Source organism: Anopheles gambiae, chromosome 2, assembly GCF_943734735.2.
Source record: "Anopheles gambiae chromosome 2, idAnoGambNW_F1_1, whole genome shotgun sequence".
In the NCBI taxonomy this organism is placed as follows: domain Eukaryota; kingdom Metazoa; phylum Arthropoda; class Insecta; order Diptera; family Culicidae; genus Anopheles; species Anopheles gambiae.
The window spans coordinates 105,516,541-105,534,334 of record NC_064601.1 but is presented as its reverse complement, the minus strand read 5'-3'; the positions used below and the strand labels follow the sequence as shown (position 1 = coordinate 105,534,334).

The 17,794-nt window shown below is 43.4% G+C and overlaps 4 protein-coding genes across 4 annotated transcripts; 2 read left to right on the top strand and 2 right to left on the bottom strand.

Moving 5' to 3' along the window:
- Positions 1 to 2,653: 2,653 nt before the first annotated feature.
- On the bottom strand, positions 2,654 to 4,610 carry LOC1277279 (BTB/POZ domain-containing protein 9). The gene is made up of 2 exons (XM_316728.4): positions 3,583 to 4,610; positions 2,654 to 3,519 (listed from the first exon to the last, which is right to left on the bottom strand). Exons 1-2 carry the CDS (start codon positions 4,367 to 4,369, stop codon positions 3,143 to 3,145), a joined length of 1,164 nt encoding a protein of 387 aa, XP_316728.4. The 5' UTR covers positions 4,370 to 4,610; the 3' UTR covers positions 2,654 to 3,142.
- A 1,104-nt stretch (positions 4,611 to 5,714) lies between these two features.
- Positions 5,715 to 7,199, top strand: LOC1277278 (BTB/POZ domain-containing protein 9). The gene is made up of 2 exons (XM_316727.5): positions 5,715 to 6,776; positions 6,836 to 7,199. Exons 1-2 carry the CDS (start codon positions 5,990 to 5,992, stop codon positions 7,159 to 7,161), a joined length of 1,113 nt encoding a protein of 370 aa, XP_316727.5. The 5' UTR covers positions 5,715 to 5,989; the 3' UTR covers positions 7,162 to 7,199.
- Positions 7,200 to 14,576: 7,377 nt separating this feature from the next.
- Positions 14,577 to 15,798, bottom strand: LOC1277277 (signal recognition particle receptor subunit beta). Its single transcript, XM_316726.5, has 4 exons — positions 15,569 to 15,798; positions 15,168 to 15,477; positions 14,977 to 15,102; positions 14,577 to 14,894 (listed from the first exon to the last, which is right to left on the bottom strand). The coding sequence occupies exons 1-4, from the start codon at positions 15,672 to 15,674 to the stop codon at positions 14,702 to 14,704; spliced, it is 735 nt and encodes a 244-aa protein (XP_316726.2). The 5' UTR covers positions 15,675 to 15,798; the 3' UTR covers positions 14,577 to 14,701.
- Positions 15,799 to 15,921: 123 nt separating this feature from the next.
- Positions 15,922 to 17,787, top strand: LOC1277276 (vacuolar fusion protein CCZ1 homolog). The gene is made up of 3 exons (XM_557365.4): positions 15,922 to 16,232; positions 16,302 to 16,399; positions 16,458 to 17,787. The coding sequence occupies exons 1-3, from the start codon at positions 16,149 to 16,151 to the stop codon at positions 17,641 to 17,643; spliced, it is 1,368 nt and encodes a 455-aa protein (XP_557365.3). The 5' UTR covers positions 15,922 to 16,148; the 3' UTR covers positions 17,644 to 17,787.
- Positions 17,788 to 17,794: the final 7 nt, after the last annotated feature.

Sequence of the window (17,794 nt, the reverse complement as noted above, 5' to 3'; positions counted from 1 at the left end):
GTGAACTGAAACGGGGTAGGGCAATAAAAGTGAGACTCATCGGTGTGCAATGACGACGATGACCACAGGACGCGGTAAAGCGAATGCCCGACACTCGTCTGTGCCCAAGCCGGCTCGGTATGGACTGTGCGCCATAAGCCGTGTGTAGTCTACGAGGTGTTGCACACGTACAAAACGACCGATTGGGTATTAAAGCCGTGTTTTGCACACAATTCATCGCTAGCTTCCGTACGGTATCGCTTTTAGGTTATGGTGGTGCGGCCTGCTCCGTCCCATTTCGATCGTAAACGATCGGTGACACATAGCAACGTGCCGTACTACTCCCTGGCGTGTGCTCTTTGACGGGGGTTTTATACTAAATTCCACTCCTAAGGTAAACCAGTGAGGAAGTTAATGCTAAGGTATGGTACGAGACGTCATTAAAAGCACTCCTTCCAGGTTGAGACTCGTTCCAGAACGATGATCTTGGACAACAAGTTTCTGGCGTCCCTCTATCACGTACAGCTGGAAGAAAATCTTTGGCGTATTGATCAAGCACTATATTAAAAAAATATATATTTAATAAGCAACGAATATGAATCCCAATGATTAGTTGAATCAAGATCCTCCCAGCCTTCACCAACCTTGCCCTTAAATGTTTTCCAGCCTCACTGTCCTCTACCTGTTTAGCTGCTTCAAATTAAAGCAGCACAACAATGGAATTGAATTCAAACCTTCCCAAACGCTCCCAAAAGGACATCCCATCTCGGCGGCGACAACCATTATTAAGCTCATCAAACCATCGCCATAATGCCCCGCGATGTTTATCTTCGCGCAGCACTTCTTTCCCTTCAATCAACGAATCTGTCTGTTCCGTATCCTCCCCTGCCGTGCATTCGAACGAAACTGGTGTCCCTTTTTTATCTTCACTGGTGCCTTGTTTATCCTTATATTCCCACTCGGGGGGCCCAACTCCACTCCCTTAGCAGACACCTTCACGTCGCAAACAATGGCTCGAATCGGTGGCAAGGATCCGCGCCTAGTTGCAACCCCCTTTTACCACACATCAAACAAATGATGGCACTTCTCTGCTGTTTTGTCTGTGTTTGGGCCACGGGTGAAACATAATCCAGCACACCACGTTTGTGGGCTGCTGGAAGCGGCAAGCAAATAGCAACCGAACCGAACAAACAAAAGCGGATAAAAGCAGGCAAGCAACGGATCGGAACGTGGAACGTGCACGGCGAGTGAGGTTTCGGAAAATTAACGCCATCGCCAAGTAGGAACGAAGCGCCCGACCGTCCCGAAGGTTGGATGAAACGAGCTCGAGCAACGATCGACCGAGATCTACGGGTCAGGTCGACTGTGTACTGGCATCTCACTCGTGGCCACGGGGGGAGATACAGGGAAAGCACGGCAGCACGGGTAATGCTGCAGGAGAAGCCCGGGCCAATCCCCGGGCGACCCAGCGGTACCCACTGCCACTGCGAAAGCGAACGCACCGATCACGATCTGGACCCCATGCCGTGCGCTGCAGCCTCCACAGGCTGCGAGAGCGTCGTCAAACGCCCCCGGTGAGACGGCCCGAACAACAAAAAGGAGACGAAGAACAACGAACAAAAAAGAAACAACAACAAATTCATGTGTCGCGTGGCGTGGGAACGGAAAACATGGCCTCGCGTGCATCCCAACCTTGGAAAGAAACGAACGCAGCGTGCGCCTCGATCCTGCACGGCGTGGCCCGATCGCGCCAGGCCAGCACGCGTGCACCTCCGGCGACCGGTGGCTGCGGTTGGCCTAATGCTACCAACACCATGCTCTCGATGGATACCACAGAGGGGGGGAGGGGTGTCATAATTTAAATAACAGCCCAACCCCGCGCGTCGATCACGGAATGACGGAAAGGGTCTTCTTTGTTCCATCCCCTCGAGACGGACGGTCTATCTTCCTTCTAAAAAAACACACATTACAGCGTCCCTGTTGCCGTTTATGGTCGACCCATGGTCCCAGCATCCCAAACACTCTCTTTGCTCCGGGGGTCGTTGCTGCTGCTGCTACTGCTGTAAATCTCTTATTTATTTATTCGATTTATTTAGTGCTGGGCCGATTACAAACCAACGCAAACGCACACCGCGGGTCCAAAAATCTTATCGTAGCTATCGTATGACATCAGCGTATGCCAGGTTTTGGATTAACTCGAACTAAATGCATTAAGTGACCTGATGGAAGACAGACGAGCCCCCCAAATGCTTAGTGTATACAAACGCTTACAAACCATGCACAACTATTTTCTTCTGGCACACGTTGAAAGATGAGTCTCAATAGCCATTTTAATGACGTCACGTGTATGCACTTCAGGATCCAAAATTATGCGAACGGATTGATAGGTGGCGAAACTACATGAAAACTATAATAAATGATCCTCAATTTATTGCAGTAATTTAAATGAACTTCACAACACATTGGATATCTATACTTAGCCGTTCCACAGTTCGACAGCGCGACACATTGAACAACACCGCTTTATCAATAAACAACAATTATCAGTGCGTTAGTTTGCCGTTAGAGCGCTGGTTTGCTGGTCAAGTTGTTGAGACATTTAAATGATGGGCCTTGTTTTTTCGAATGCTGTGTAACATTCTTCAATAGTCCATGCTTCAATAACCAGTCCATGAATAATAAGTTGTAGTATTTCCACATTTTAAAACATTGATTTTCAATTGCTAGCCGAAGGGCCAAAAAATGCTGTCCATTTTTTAATGGAATAGGAGTAGATCCGTACAACATTTATCATTGTTGCTTACATTTATGCTGATTATGAAAAGACATTCTAAATTTTGTTTAAAAGATATTTCATGTTTACGTTAGTTCATAGAATTGATTGTGATGTTTCAAACATTATTACTCACTGCAGAAACCCCGTGTTCTCAATCAAAATTCTATCAAAATGTTAGCAGGAACCATTATTTTTTCTCGCATTTCATCACACATGACCAGTTTTTGCAAAATTATTGTTTGCCAGATGAGCGGATGGGTTAGCCAAAGGCCGTCTAAAACACGTGTCATTTTAAAAGGAGTTAATTGTGTAAAGTACGCTGAACCTATTTTTCATTAGCATCTTTAACTATCAGAACTGTCTCCTAAAATAATGGCGGTCTACTCTTTACCACTTAGTGCTTTTTTCACCGGTCGGGCAGGTACATTTGAGTTTTTGGCACATGGCTTTAATAACGCTAATTTCATACGTTTCTTGCACTTGCGAAACACGAATGTAACGAGCAACACCAGCCGGAAAATGCGTTACGGTCACATTAGCAGTGGATGCTGTACATGTAACACCTTTACTCCATCGCTGGTTATCGACTGAAACTTCTACGACGTATGTCCGATCAATTGACTTATACCAACCATTTGACTTTTCCACTCGAATACAGTTGACCATGATATGTTTACCCAAATCGATTTCACCATTCAGGCTCAACATATTTGAAAATGTTGGGGACCACTTAATCTTATCATTGGCTATAGTCAGCTCCGCCACTGTAAATATAAATGATGAGTAAACAACTTTAGGTAAACTACTATATCACCTTGTATGCTTACAGGATGTAGCACGATGAGGCAATTCCGATGACTTCTCTTTCTCAGCAATTATATCCAACAGACGATTCGGATCCAGGACATTTGCACTCCGCACCACATTCAAAAGGTCATGCTGAGACATCAGCATAAACCGTACCTGATTATAGAGCTTCTCAGCTTTATCTGATTTTGCTTCATTGAATCGGCACCAATCATGAACAGCTTTGAAGATTTCGACTTCATCAGCGAAAAAAGTCGTCCGCTTTAATAAACCGCACAGGGCCTCATAGGATATGCTACGGAACATATCCGACTTCAAGACACTGCTTGCATTCTCGTCCATAAACGTGTAGCATGCAGTGGATAAGCTGTTAAGGTCTAATAAACAAGCAGTTCTTGATATATAGCACACATTGTCCATGCAAATATCTTTGCAAAGGTAATCCGAAATAGCCGTCTGCAGGTCGATAAACCCATACTGATGAGCTAATTCAAGTATATCTAGAATGTCGGTGTTCTTCATCTTCTTTAACGGCAAACGGCCGGTGTAGATATATTTCATCAAAAACTTGAATGCTTCTACCGGAACATCGAGTGCAATTTCGTTCTGCTTAGACTCCTTCAGTCCACCATATAAAAGTGCCCGGAAATATTCGCTCCTTGCCGCTAGGATGTTCCGATGCGCTGGTAGATGCTCGCCCTTCACGATAAAGGTGACGTCCGCATTGTCAGCGTCCATGCACATCTGTGCCAGATGGGATACCAACAATGCTGTTTGATCTATTTCACTGATGGATGAGTTATCCATTTTTCTGTAATTTCCTGCACTTAAACTACAAATTCACCACGGAAAGTAAGGTCGTTCATACAATTTTGAACACGGAAATTTACAATATAAGCACGCGTCAATCTGTACCACACAAGTGACAGAGTTGGACTGAGTCTGGTTGTAACATTTGCAATTGCACAATAAAGAAAGCGATTGGGAGATAACGATATCAAAATGCGTTGCGAACTGAACTCAGTTTGGTGCACCAATACATTCACATCAAGCTTTAGCTCTTGAGTGCACTTGTGGTCTACTTAACATGGACTATTACGTTGGTTGATGACTAGTTGTGTACCACTCTTATCTTTCTTAGTCATCCCGCACTCGCCTAGCATATCTTAACGCTTTACGACAAATAGGCTTGATACACCAATTCAGTAGAAGCTGTCGGCTGAGCGCGCAGCCCGTTGATAAAAATGTTGCGTCTAAATATTGTGTCAATGTAATTGTTTATATTGTGTAAATAATCGTCTAAGCATAGAACAAACTTTGCGGACACAACACCACAATAGAATGGTTATGAGGATTTAAAGATTCTAAAGAGTTTAAAAAAGTTAACCCATTCAGTGTTTTGCCCGAGTCTCGCTCGGGGAAACAGATCGCTTTTATAGTGCTTTGCCCTCGGTGAGAGTCGGGTTGGCTTTTTGCTCCGTTTTGAGGCGTTCTTTATCGCGCGTAGCTGTGTAAAAGCTGTTTGATGACTCACTGCACTGAAACTGAAATTCTTAGAAACAATTTTATTCAAAACATGATGACTGCAGACGTAATGCGATAAACTTACTAAAATCGCATCGCTACTGAAATCCACAAGTCACAAGAAAAAAAAAACCCAATAATTATCACTTTAACACTCTGGGCGCTGGCATTGGCGACGAAAAATTGGGTGAATGTGAATTGTTGATCTCAATTTCCTCAAGCGTCAAATACGCGAAGTGACTCATGAACGGGATCTAAACGGCTCAAGCTCTCAACCGAAAAAGAACCCTAAAAGACTCCGTTTAGCAGACGGCGCAGCTTACGATTTCTTTTCTAGGGATATTGAAATTTTCCAGTAATTTTAACTTAATCTGTGATGTTTGATTAATGCAATTTAATTTATCAACAAGAGCAACAATCTCAAGACCATTCTAGGAATCTTATCCATCTCGTTTTAAAAGGAAACGGCCGAATGATAAAGAAACATAAAATACAGGGTTTACCTAGCCAATCCGGCATCGTCAAAGTGTTATCGGTCGCCGTAAATACTTTTTCGGGCGACGCAAACCCTCAGTTGGGCACTGTTTACGTCGCCCGAAAAAGTATTTACAGCGACCGATAACGCTTTGTTGACCCCCGATTGGCTAGGTAAACCCTGTAAGTATGCAGCTAGCACTGAGCAAACGCAGTTTTCGTAGATTTTTGACATCGTTATCTCCTAATCGCTGTGTTCGTTGTGCCATTGCAAAAGTTATAAGAAGAGTCAGTTCAAACTGAAATTAGTTTTGAAATTAGTTACAGATTCACACATGCGTATGTTTAAAATTTCAGTGTTCAAAATTGTATGAACGACCTTACTTTCCGTGGTGAATTTGTAGTTTAAGTGCAAGAAATTACAGAAAAATGGCTAACTCATCCATCAGTGAAATAGATCAAACAGCAGTGTTGGTAACCCATCTTGCACAGATTTGCTTTAACGCTGATAATGCGGACGTCACCTTTATCGTGAAGGGCGAGCATCTACCAGCACATCGGATCATACTGGCGACCAGGAGTGAATACTTTCGGGCGCTATTATACGGTGGACTGAAGGAGTCAAAGCAGAATGAGATTACACTCGATATTCCGGCAAAAGCATTCAAGTATCTGATGAAATATATCTACACCGGCCGTTTGTCACTAAAGCAGATGAAGAACACCGACATTCTAGATATACTTGAGTTAGCTCATCAGTATCGGTTTGTCGACTTGCAGACGGCTATTTCGGATTACCTTTGCAAAGTTATTTGCATGGACAATGTGTGTTATATATCAAGAACTGCTTGTTTATTAGACCTTAACAGCTTATCCACTGCATGCTACACATTTATGGACAAGAATGTGAGCAATGTGATGAAGCCGCATATATTCCGTAATATCTCCTATGAGGCCCTGTTCGGTTTATTAAAGCGGAAAACTTTTAACACTGACCAAGTGAATATTTTCAAAGCTGTTCATGATTGGTGCCGATTCAATGAAGCAAAACCAGATAAAGCTGAGAAGCTCTATAATCAGGTACGGTTTACGCTGATGTCTCGGCATAACCTGCTGAATGTGGTGCGGAGTACAAATGTCCTGGATCCGAATCGTCTGTTGAATATAATTGCTGAGAAAGAGAAGTCATCGGAATTGCCTCATCGAGCTTCATCCTGTAAGCATACAACGTGATACAGTAGTTTACCTGAACTGACTCATCATTTATATCTGCAGTGCTAGAGATGACTCTACTCAACGATATGATTAAGTGGTACTTCTCAGGTGCAACATCATGGAGCTGGATTGGTGTAATCGACTTGGATAAACTTTTCATGGTCAACTGTATTCGAGTGGAAAAGTCAAATAAATTGTATTCTAACTATCAGATAGAAGTTTCACACGATCAACAGTGTTGGACCCAAGTTGCCCCACGTACAGGATCCTTTAATTTTTGGACCGTAGCCCAGTTTCGGAATAGGCTTGTTCGTTTCATTCGTATTTCTTTCGTCAGAGAAACAGAGGACATTGCATCCATTGAAGTAATGTACAATAAAAATTAAAACGATTAAATGCAGAGATCCCTGCAAGTAAAGTTGAATTAGATGAAGAAGAGTTAACAATTACTATTTATTTATCGTTATTTATCTATTTATTCATTGAAGCTGAATCGGTCATGTTGGGTTGTCACCAAAAACATACTAAACTTTGGATGTGTAGGGTGAACTCAACTCACGCAAACTATCTCTTACATCCGAAACACCATGTTTGGTTTACTCCGTCAAACGGTCACCACCGGGTTGGCGCCACCGGATACCGTAAAACACGCTTCCACAAGAACTCACTCCTTTAATTTCGTTAATGAATTCCTAACACCATTTTAATGATCAAACCTCGCTGCGTACCACGCGATCGCAACCTGATCCTCCCTTTGCGTACAACATGTACAACCTCTTGTGTAGTAAAGAAATTCAATTAAACCCATTTTACATGGTATTGATTGTGGAGGGATGTTACCACAAGCTTCTTTTTCCATTTCATTCATTCGTTTTGTTTTATGTTCACAAGGCGTTTGGCAGCTTTAGACTGCGTAAGCGGGTGCGTGTATGTGTGTTAAGAAGCAGCACCCATCCTGCTGTTCCTTCGCCCTTACGCGTTTCTTAGAACGGATACGGGCAGGAACCACTTTCAGTTAGACGTGGTGCGTTCGGCGCCGAAACCGGATGGTCATAAAGTGAGCAATGGGCCGACACAACTACCGAAAATCGTAACACGCGCACCGTAAATGTCTATTTCCCGGCGTCTGCAGTTTTTATCGATTTTCTCCTTAAAACTACACAAAAAGTCACATCCCAAAGCTACGCTTAACATGCCGGGCCAGAAGTTTTTTTTTATAGTCCGCTGGCTGTTTGAAAAGCCGTTCGCGTTAGAGAGATTTTATTGTACGCGGTTGTATGCTGTATGAAAATCAATTACAACGAAAGAGAGCGAAACCCCGACACACCGGGTTCGCACCCCGGGCTGGTCCTTGGCTTTGGTGGAAGGATTCGTGGAACCATTAATGTTGGGGACTGATTGAAAGAATGTATGATTTTAAAGGGAAAAGAGACTATCCCAAAACCCTTCACCCAATGCTCCATATTGGCGGAAGCAAAGGCAAGTTTGGGCAGAGGGAAAAAATGTCTCCAACAACCTGCTTTGCAATTCAATGGCCCGAAAAGGGTCTCCCGGTCGCATGATGAATCGCTTAATCAGCCCCGAACTAACCAAACAGTCAACCACGGTTTCGCTGACGCTTAACTAATGACGCGTCTCGGCGGCAAACGCGACAGAAGTTGGTGAAGCTGGATCGATTTATTTATGACACTTTTTGCTACTGAACCAGCCGCCCAGCCGCGACGATCGGTTCGAGCAGTCGAAGGAGATGGGTTTTCTGTGGTAGAAACCTGCACCAAAGCTGCGTGCTACCTTCGATCGAACGACAAGCTTCCGGTTTGCATTGCGGCGAAACTCTAGAGTCAACGATTTATATTCTTCCCAAGTCCGGTGCGCTGCCATGCTGCCCAGGAATCCGTGGGAAAATCCGTCATAAACGAGGTGGGATTATAAATTTGGAAGCTCGGATGCGCTTCCCTGCTTTTCGCCGCAAAGTGAAAAGATTGGTACACTGAAATTGTGAATTATTGGTGCAAGGTGTACACCATTTTCCATTTATTCGATATGATTTGAATATTTATGTTTGCTTTTTTTATGTAGCACACTCTATTGATATTCGAAAATAACGAAAGTAACAGAGAGTTTGATGGTTGGTTAGACTTAAGTTTTATTATGCATTATCGATTTATTAAAAAGTAGAATACTGATCGCAAAAGTGTGAGCAATTCGAACCAACCGATCATGATCCGGGATGTACCGTTGTACCTTCTTTCTCGGTATTTTTGTTTGAAGTTCCTTCCCCGGGTATTTATTCGTTTCAGTTTTATTCACTTAAAAAATTGATATTATTTAATTTAAACTGCATCAATAAATCAATATTGGCTAAATAAATCAAATCTAACGATAAAAAACAATAAAAAATAAGTTTTAATAAACTAGATCCTTGATTCAAATGAAAAATGTATTTCTTGTGTTATGTTGCTCCTAAATATCACCTCGACTTATTTGAATACCTTTACTGAGTCATTGTTTACTAGAATGAAATATCGCTTCTTAACAAATCTTCATCTTCTCTTGGTCAAAGCTAATCTCTCTTGGTCAATATCCATGAAAAATATTACGAAATGGTAGAATCCGGTTAAAAGTTTTTGTATGCAGACAATCCAATGATGTTTGAGTGTTTAATATGTTCAAGAAACTGGAGCGATCCTATTTTTTTAAATATAGAAAACATTTGCATCAAATTATTAGCCTGAAAATCATTTATACAATAAACCAATACAATAAGCAGTGGAAAACATTGTTTTTGCTATTTTGTTTAAAATCACAACAAAACGCAAAATAGAATAAATAATCCCCATCTACTGGGAAAACTCATATACCAACTTGGCATAAAAAAAAACTAAATTTGATAGAAGAGCTTTGTGTAGCTAACGTAGTTAAGAATATTTTCAGCAATTATAAAATGGAATTTTCATATAGGAAAATATTAAGAACTAAATAAATAAATTAACGTAATTTACATCTTCTCATATTTTTTATTATATTTTTAAAATTCAAAAGAAGCATAGGCATGCAATAACATCCTAAATTAAAAAAAACCATAATTTGCATACTGTCATAATACACCAATAATGCACTACAACGGAAGAAATATTCATAACATTTCATACTTCGATTGATAAAATCCAACATACCAATGAAGACTGTTTTTACCTGATTTGGTTCATCATTGATCAGATTGATTGATGATAGTAAAAATATTAATTCTTCATAAAGCCATTCATACTACCTTTAGCTAAATCCTGAGATCCATGATAGAAAAAGCTCCAAATAACCGTCTATAGTCGGTTGTCACTTCATATTTGATTCTTGTATTGCCATTACAATGACACACTTCGAAAAACACTTCAGCATTTATGACTGCAGGTGTTTATACCATAACCACTAGCTTCCTTTCCGTGGTTCCTACATCTACCAATTAGTAGTGGTTGCTGAAGTCCTTTGAAAGCACTGCGCAGAAAAGACCATCCCCATTTTTTCTGTGTGTTTACAACAACGGCATTCGATGTAAGTGCTCAGCTAAGAATGAAGCCATTTCCGCTTTCTAAGATACTGCTCATTACCGATGGTTTCTCGCTACCGGACCCTATCTACCACTCGTGCGCGAGCAATTTGCCCTCTAACGACGCTCCAGCCAAAGGTTGGCAAATCTTTGACGCCTGAGGCGTTATATACCCAAAGGAACAAAGCATTGGCAGTCGTACTTGCCTTTCCAAAACAAAAAAAAAACGTCCCCACGTCAAACCATGAAACAAATCCCAACTAATTAGACAACCTACCAACTGGAGGCGAGAGTGCATTCCTCCACGAACCTTCCCCTTTACAGGGCAATTGCAAAAATCAACAATTCGGCAACGCGCTCCCGCCAAGGGCCGGCTCGAAGGCATCTAACGCCGGTGTCCACGTCCTGCAGGGCCTGTGAAACGACACCATTGACAGCAATTATCATTACGCAGCGAAAGGGAAATAACTAGAATTATTTAATAATTTTCTGCACTACACACCCCGCGCCAAAGCTTCCCTATTTTCTTGTGTGTGTGTGTGTGTGTGTGTGGCGGAATGCAAAAAAAATGTATGGATGTAAGAAGACGGTGAAACGATTCGTCATACTAGGATACGCCGGGAGTTGGTTTCGGGAGTTTTTTTTAACAGGCTCCACCAGTGCCCGTGTGCAGCTGTTGACAGGCACTGGGCTTCTTGGCTGCAAACGATCAAATTAAATGCGGCCACATGCCCGTCGGGCCGAACCACGGGGTAATGAAGAAGCTGCCGAACATTAAGCTTAAGCTTAAGAGTCTCTTTTCCCCCCACAACCGTGACCCTCCCCCCCAATCTTTGCTCTCTTTCTCTCTCTCTGCCATGTTCGATTTTGCTTTAAAAATCGCGGCATACCAGCAAAAGGACGGTCTGCTAAACGACCTTCGACTACAGGTCGGGTGTGCCCCTGCAGCGATGCCGTTTGCAGCTCGGGCGCCGCTATAGCACCATAACAAACGCGCGCCTTTCGGGCTAATCTGGTTACCCAAACCCCAAAACCAAACACCAAAAAACCGAGGGAGAGGGGGGGCTATGTCCAACTTTGGCTGAATTCGTGAGAGCGAAATTACACACCGAAAGGATCCGCGGTACGCCAACCGCTGAACAATGGGGTGCGCACGCGCGCTTAGTTGTAGCCAATTAATAATGAACAAAAATGCGGAATTCGAGGTGGCGATACAAGAGGCACATTCAATGCATTAGGTTGAAGCAACCGCCTGATACAGAGATCGGTAATGGACGATCAGTACACGACAAGGGATGGTTAGATCAGATCCGTGCAGCTGAAAGGACATGAAGGTGTGTTTGCTTCACTAAATGGTTATTATGATGAAGTTTAATAACTTTTAAGACATTTGGAAGAGCATTCGACTTTTGATTTATTCATTTAGTTGTCCATTTAGTGCAAATCTCCAAAGGGCAGGTTAGGACAATTCATGTGAGCTTATTAGTCGCTTAAGGGCATACAAATTCAATTTATCCAACAAGTAGGAAGAGTCTATGTCCAGGCAAATTAACTTCGCGTCATAGGTAACTTGTATGGCGCGATGTACGTAGGATATTATGGTTGAGTATGTAATGTAATGTAGTTGCTGTAATGTAGCTGTAGAGTAGCTAGAAATCAGTGTAGTGCAAGAAATGTAGCTTAGAAATCGGTGTACACTCCATCCATATGATTTGTCAAAGGATAGGTGATAATTTGTGATGAGCTCTGAACAATGTTTGAAGTTACGGATCGATTAGATACGACACCATGTTGATCGGCCGATATGCAATTGAAACATGACATGACTAAGACGTCGTAGACCATGATTTTCAAGATTTTTACACAAGTGCTTAGATATGTTGGACCAGAATAATATGCTGCATTATTCTTTTAGCTTTTTTAAACAGAAACGTGGTCATCCTTCAGAATTTCCGCAGTTCAGTAAATATCACCAATCGAAGCAATGCTTTACAACGTTCTTCATGAGTTCTCATAATTGGCAGACACTTTCTTGACCTCTTATTAAGGGAAATGGCCTTATTTGGAAATTGAACTCTATTTAACTCTTTTTAGATAAATCTAATAAGAATTCGTAATGTGATTGTCCAAAAAGAAAGAATCAAGCATCTACGAAAATCTCTGAAAACCCCTGTAAAAAAGGGCATACAAAGGACCCGCTCAATGCATCAGCACACTTATTCCTTACGTCGTATCGGGTGCTGGATTGTATGAAGTTGTCAGTCTATTGATGGCATTGAAAAGTATTTCACCCTTTATTTTGAAATCATTTAGCGAAACACAAAAATTATCCTATATTTTATAAACCTCTTACTAGCTGCACTATTGGATCATTGCAGCTTAAAGAACGGTATAATATTTAAGCTAATCTTACTTACTACCTTTAAAACCGCTCCTACAACGATAAAACAAAGAACATCTCAAATATTCATTAAAAAAAATGCGCATAACGGTAAGATCAAGTTCCTTTGGGATTTTCACTTTTTTATTAAATTCACAGCCATCCCATAAATCAAAACATAAGTTTAAAAAAAATGGTAACATAGAAGAAAATTACAGTTATTTTGCAAAAAAAACCACTTCAATGATTGCCTAACGGGATCACGTTTCTTCCTGCAGCAAACCAAACAAAAAAACACTGAACGATATGGAGCAACCTTTGAAGGGCTTTGGTTTACGAAAACAACGCTTAACAAAAACCATGTCCTAAAAGCGAAAGTAAACGTTCTACACAGAGTAAAGCAGCAAAAAAAAACATCACCAACCCTCCTATCCTTCCAGGAAAAGGCGCGTGTTTGGAAACTTATTGAAATTCAAATTTCATCGCGCCCAATTTCCAGGCTAGCACACTTGCAGGCGCCTTGCATTCGATCGCAACGATTATAACCGCTCCTCCGATTGTCGTCCTGTCTTTCTTTCACTTTTCCCCCACGGTGCATCCTTTCTCTTATCGGGTGCGAGATGATCGAGATGCGATCAACGCGTTGATCGAAGAATTTTAATCGTGCCCCTTTCCGAAGCCGTCGTCTTCGTCGTCCCGCTGATGGGCAATAAAAAGGGTTCGTGTGCCATGCACGGGAACTTTCCTTCTGTCGATACCGGTGCCGGCTGGCTTCAGTTTAAACCAGCGCCACTAGCCGAGAGATAGGTGCGGGGAGGTAGGATCTTAACGTTCCTTCGTTTCATCTTCGTGTTTGATCGTTGCTGCGGTGGGCTAATCTACTCGTATTACCACGATGGATGGCTCTTGCGCAGATATTTATGAGGTCGACCTGCCCCGAAGGCTCCCTTGGATGCTTTCGTATCATGCGTTTAGGGTTTTATATCTGTGTGTGTGGATCAGACCTTTGATTCTTCACAGGAGCTAATGTTGTGCGAATCGTTACAACGGTGACTTTTGGAGCAGATCGTTATTTATGATGGTAATTTATGAGCACCACACTGCACTGCTGGTAGCTTCAGCAAGCGTAGTAGTGGCGGAAATGGTGTCCTGTTTAACTTCTACTTTAGTTTAATCCTTTATTTTCATTACATTGGATACTGGTCACTTTTTTGGAAATGAATTAACGTTGATACTATGGAACTATATACTATATTTAAGAATGTATTTTACATGGTTGATGTAGTTGTTTCATCATATTAGGAACCATTACAATTTCCAGGAAACTTTAATTTGTTTCCACATGATCCGTTTGGCTGTATTTTTTGTCCTACATGCATTCAAATTGCGTTATTCGCTTACATGTGCCAATTTAATTTGGCGCAAATTCAAATTCCATATTTATTTTCGTTTAATCTGAACATGTGTATGACAGGTTGCATACTTTTAGGCGAACGAAAATACAATTAAACGAAAGAAAGTACGCAGCCATGCCGTTTGTGGCTGTGATGCACGCATGTCGAGGTAAAGCAATCCAACGCTGAGTAATCGGATAAGTAAAAGCATTTATTGATAGACGATAGAGCAAGATAATTAGAAAGATTGATAAAAATAATAATAATAATAATAAGTTTGCAATCCCAACCATCAATAAATGGTTGAGATAAACAGTGAACAAGAAGATCCACGGTGTCCCAAGTTCGCTTTAACCTTCTGTAACTGCTTTGATTATTATTCCCCAATTGGATTCGCCGGTGGCTGCTTGTTAAATTATACATTTCCACCGCGAGCAATACCATTCTCCATAAACATGACCATTCAAATGACCGCCCCTTCGATTGGTGAACATCGCGGTGTTACACGATAAAACATTTTTATTGCGTACAGTTTGAAACACATAAAAAATAGCTGAGAAAACTGGACACAGTCAATAATACCGCCGGAGAACAGCACACCGCCAGCCTCACAGTGTATCGAGGAATTTGGTCAGTCCGGCAAACTGTTCCTCCATCGCAGAGCACGGCACAAAGCGTACCCGCTGTCCGAGCTGCTCGAACTCAAAGTCTACGCTGGCCGACTTGCCGAGGAACGTGTCCGAGGACGAGCTGTTGTCGACGGATTGCAGTTGACTTCTTCGGGTCTGCCGGACGATATTGCTGCAAGGCAAAAGAGAGATGGAATAAAAATTCGTACAAATTCGACCAAACGAAAAAAAAAACTGCGCCCTGCATAACGTACATTTCCTTTTCCAGCATGCTTTTGATGGCAGTTTCTGTTTTTGCGAGCGTTTCGTCCTGCTTGTTGCACAGCACAACCACCGGAACCTTGGACGTGGCTTTGTCCACTAGGATGGTGTACAGGAAGCTGAAAACGATAACCATTTTGTCATTGAACCGTCGTTGATTCCGTAAATAAAGAAGACTACTCACTCAGCCACATCCCGGATGTCCTTCTGTACCGTCACACTGTCGATCATGTACACAATCGCCTTGGCAATGTTTTTGTACTCGTCAAAGAACTTGCCCCGCAGCCGCTCGTTCCCGGGCACATCGACCATCTTCAGCACGCGGCCCCTCTCCGTCTTGAAGCTTCCGACGTTCTCCTTGATCGATGTGAACGTTTCGCGTGCCCCGCCGAGGCACAGGTGGGCAAACAGGTACGTTTTGCCCGAATCGCACAGCCCGGTAAACAGCACCGCAGATCGTACGGTCTTCTTACGTTTCCATAGGAACAGAACCACTGGGGAGGGAGCGAGTTAGAAGCATTACAGGGCAGGCGTGCACGAGGACCGGATTTGTGGGCCGAATGCGGTTGCCGGAAGAGTGCTTACCGATTGTGAGAAGTACTACCGCTAGGGCGATCAGCACCGGTGTGTAGTTTAGCTCGCCCAGCTTAATCGAGGCACGGGCCGATGATTTCCTGTCAGCTTTGTCCATCCTTTCGGTGCGTTGTGTGTTCCGTTCTGCATCCGCTAGAAACAGAAAACAGAGAGCTGCGATTTGTTTCGATGACGATGACAGTTTACGCTAACGTCATCTATTCGTGGAGAGAAATTTGACACAGCCAAAACTGGAGGGTAGGGCTGAGCTGTAAAGCGTCCTGTAAAACGGATTAATTTCGGGAAAACATATATTTTTTTCGCAACTGAGTTTGAATTTGAGTGAAATGAAAAATATCTCAAAATGTAAATCTCATTGATTTTGAAAAATATTTTATTTTTGAAGAAGCATTTTGTGGACCAGTCGCGAACGAGCTTGTTATCAGAAAACTGTAAACAAGAGAACTGTCACTGCCGGGCGTCAAAGGAGGCCATTGAAAACAAGTGATAAACACACGAAGATACAAGTCCCGTTTTCTATTAAATAACTAAAAAACGCCCCTAGTGTAGAAAATATCATCGAAAAATAAAGATGACTAATCCCGTTCTAACGGCTGAACTGGCTCTAAAGAGCTTCTACATTTTTAATTCAGCTTTCGGACCCAAAGAGGGCGAGGCAAGTTGCTAATCTGCAAGATTATTAGTTTTAACTTCTCACCCTTTTCCTCATCCGGATTCGTTACAGGAGGAGAAGAAGGTGCTCTTCTACCATCCACAGGATACGGATATCGATACGAAAATAAAGGACGTTGGTTTGAGCGAAGCCATCATAAAGTTCAGCAAGTAAGTACCCGACCGAACAGCAGCACTAGCGATGCTTAACCATCTTCATATCCGGTAGCACCTTCACCAAAGATGACAGCGTGCAGACGATGCACACGCAGAAGACGTGCCAGTTCTACTACCAGCCCGAACCCGGCTACTGGATGATCATGACGCTGAGCGTACCGTTCGATCGGAAAACGCGCGACTCGGGCGACTACAACGAGTACCATGGCGACACGATACACGACACCATCTACCAGTCCGTGCTGCGCCAGGCCTATCGCATGTTTCGCATGTTTCACGGCACCTTCCAGGACAACCTGCGGCCGAACGAGGAGCTGGACGCGCAGGCGAACCTGATCGGCCGGCTGGAAGCGTTCTACCAGAGCTACATACTGCACCTGCAGATGAAACGGTGTGACGTGGTGGATGCGTTCGGCAGCGTACAGTACCTGCCGCTGAACCAGCTGCTCTTTCTGCGGGTGCAGAACTTTATAAACATGATCGAGGCCACGTTCGCGCCGATCAAGCACTGCATCTTCCTGTACAGCGACCAGGTCGTGTGGAGCGGCATCAACCCGACCGATCTGTACACGCTGTACGAGTACTTTCACAGCCCGATGTTCGACCAGCTGGCACAGTCGAAGCAGACGCGCCCCGCCTACGTGACCGAGCAGGGCAAATGCAAGCGCTACACGCTGATGGTGTGCCGGAAGGTGCAGAACATTTCCCTCTGCCTGCTGCTCGACGACGGTGCGGTCGAGAACGAGCAGTCGCTGTACCTGGAGCTGAATGCGGTGGTAAACCCGCAGCTGACGGCCATCTCGTCCGACATTAGCCAGCATTTGCAGAGCGGCGGTGAGTCGAGCTACAGCTTTGGCTGTGGGGGCGGCAGCAGTAGTAGCAGCAGCAGCAGCAGCAGGGACGATTCGTCCCCAAAGTTTATCTTCTTCAACGAGCTGAACCTGCAGCACCGGGGCACGGTACGGTTGGGCCAGGCGCAGTACCATTCCGTCACCGGCAGTGGGCTTCCGAACGATGTGATGAACCTGATCGTCGACCTGCTGGACGACGTGCGCAGCAACCGGTCGAGCGTGATGGACGAGACGATCGTGAAGACGCACGACGACTACTGGATCGTGAAGCGCAGCTGCAACACTCGGCACGTCTTCATCATCCTCAACAAAAGCTCCACGCTGATCGACGTGACGGAGGAGACGAAGAAGATACTGGACCAGCATGTAAAGGGTATCTTTTTCTAGTGCTTCCCCCGGAGGGAGAGGTCGTTGCGTGGATGTTACACCAATTATATTTTATACCTTGCATCAAATGCTTGATTCCATCTAATCGAAAGTCAACAGATAGCTAATAAAATATACCCCGTAAGCAATCGAGAACAAATAAAACAATGGC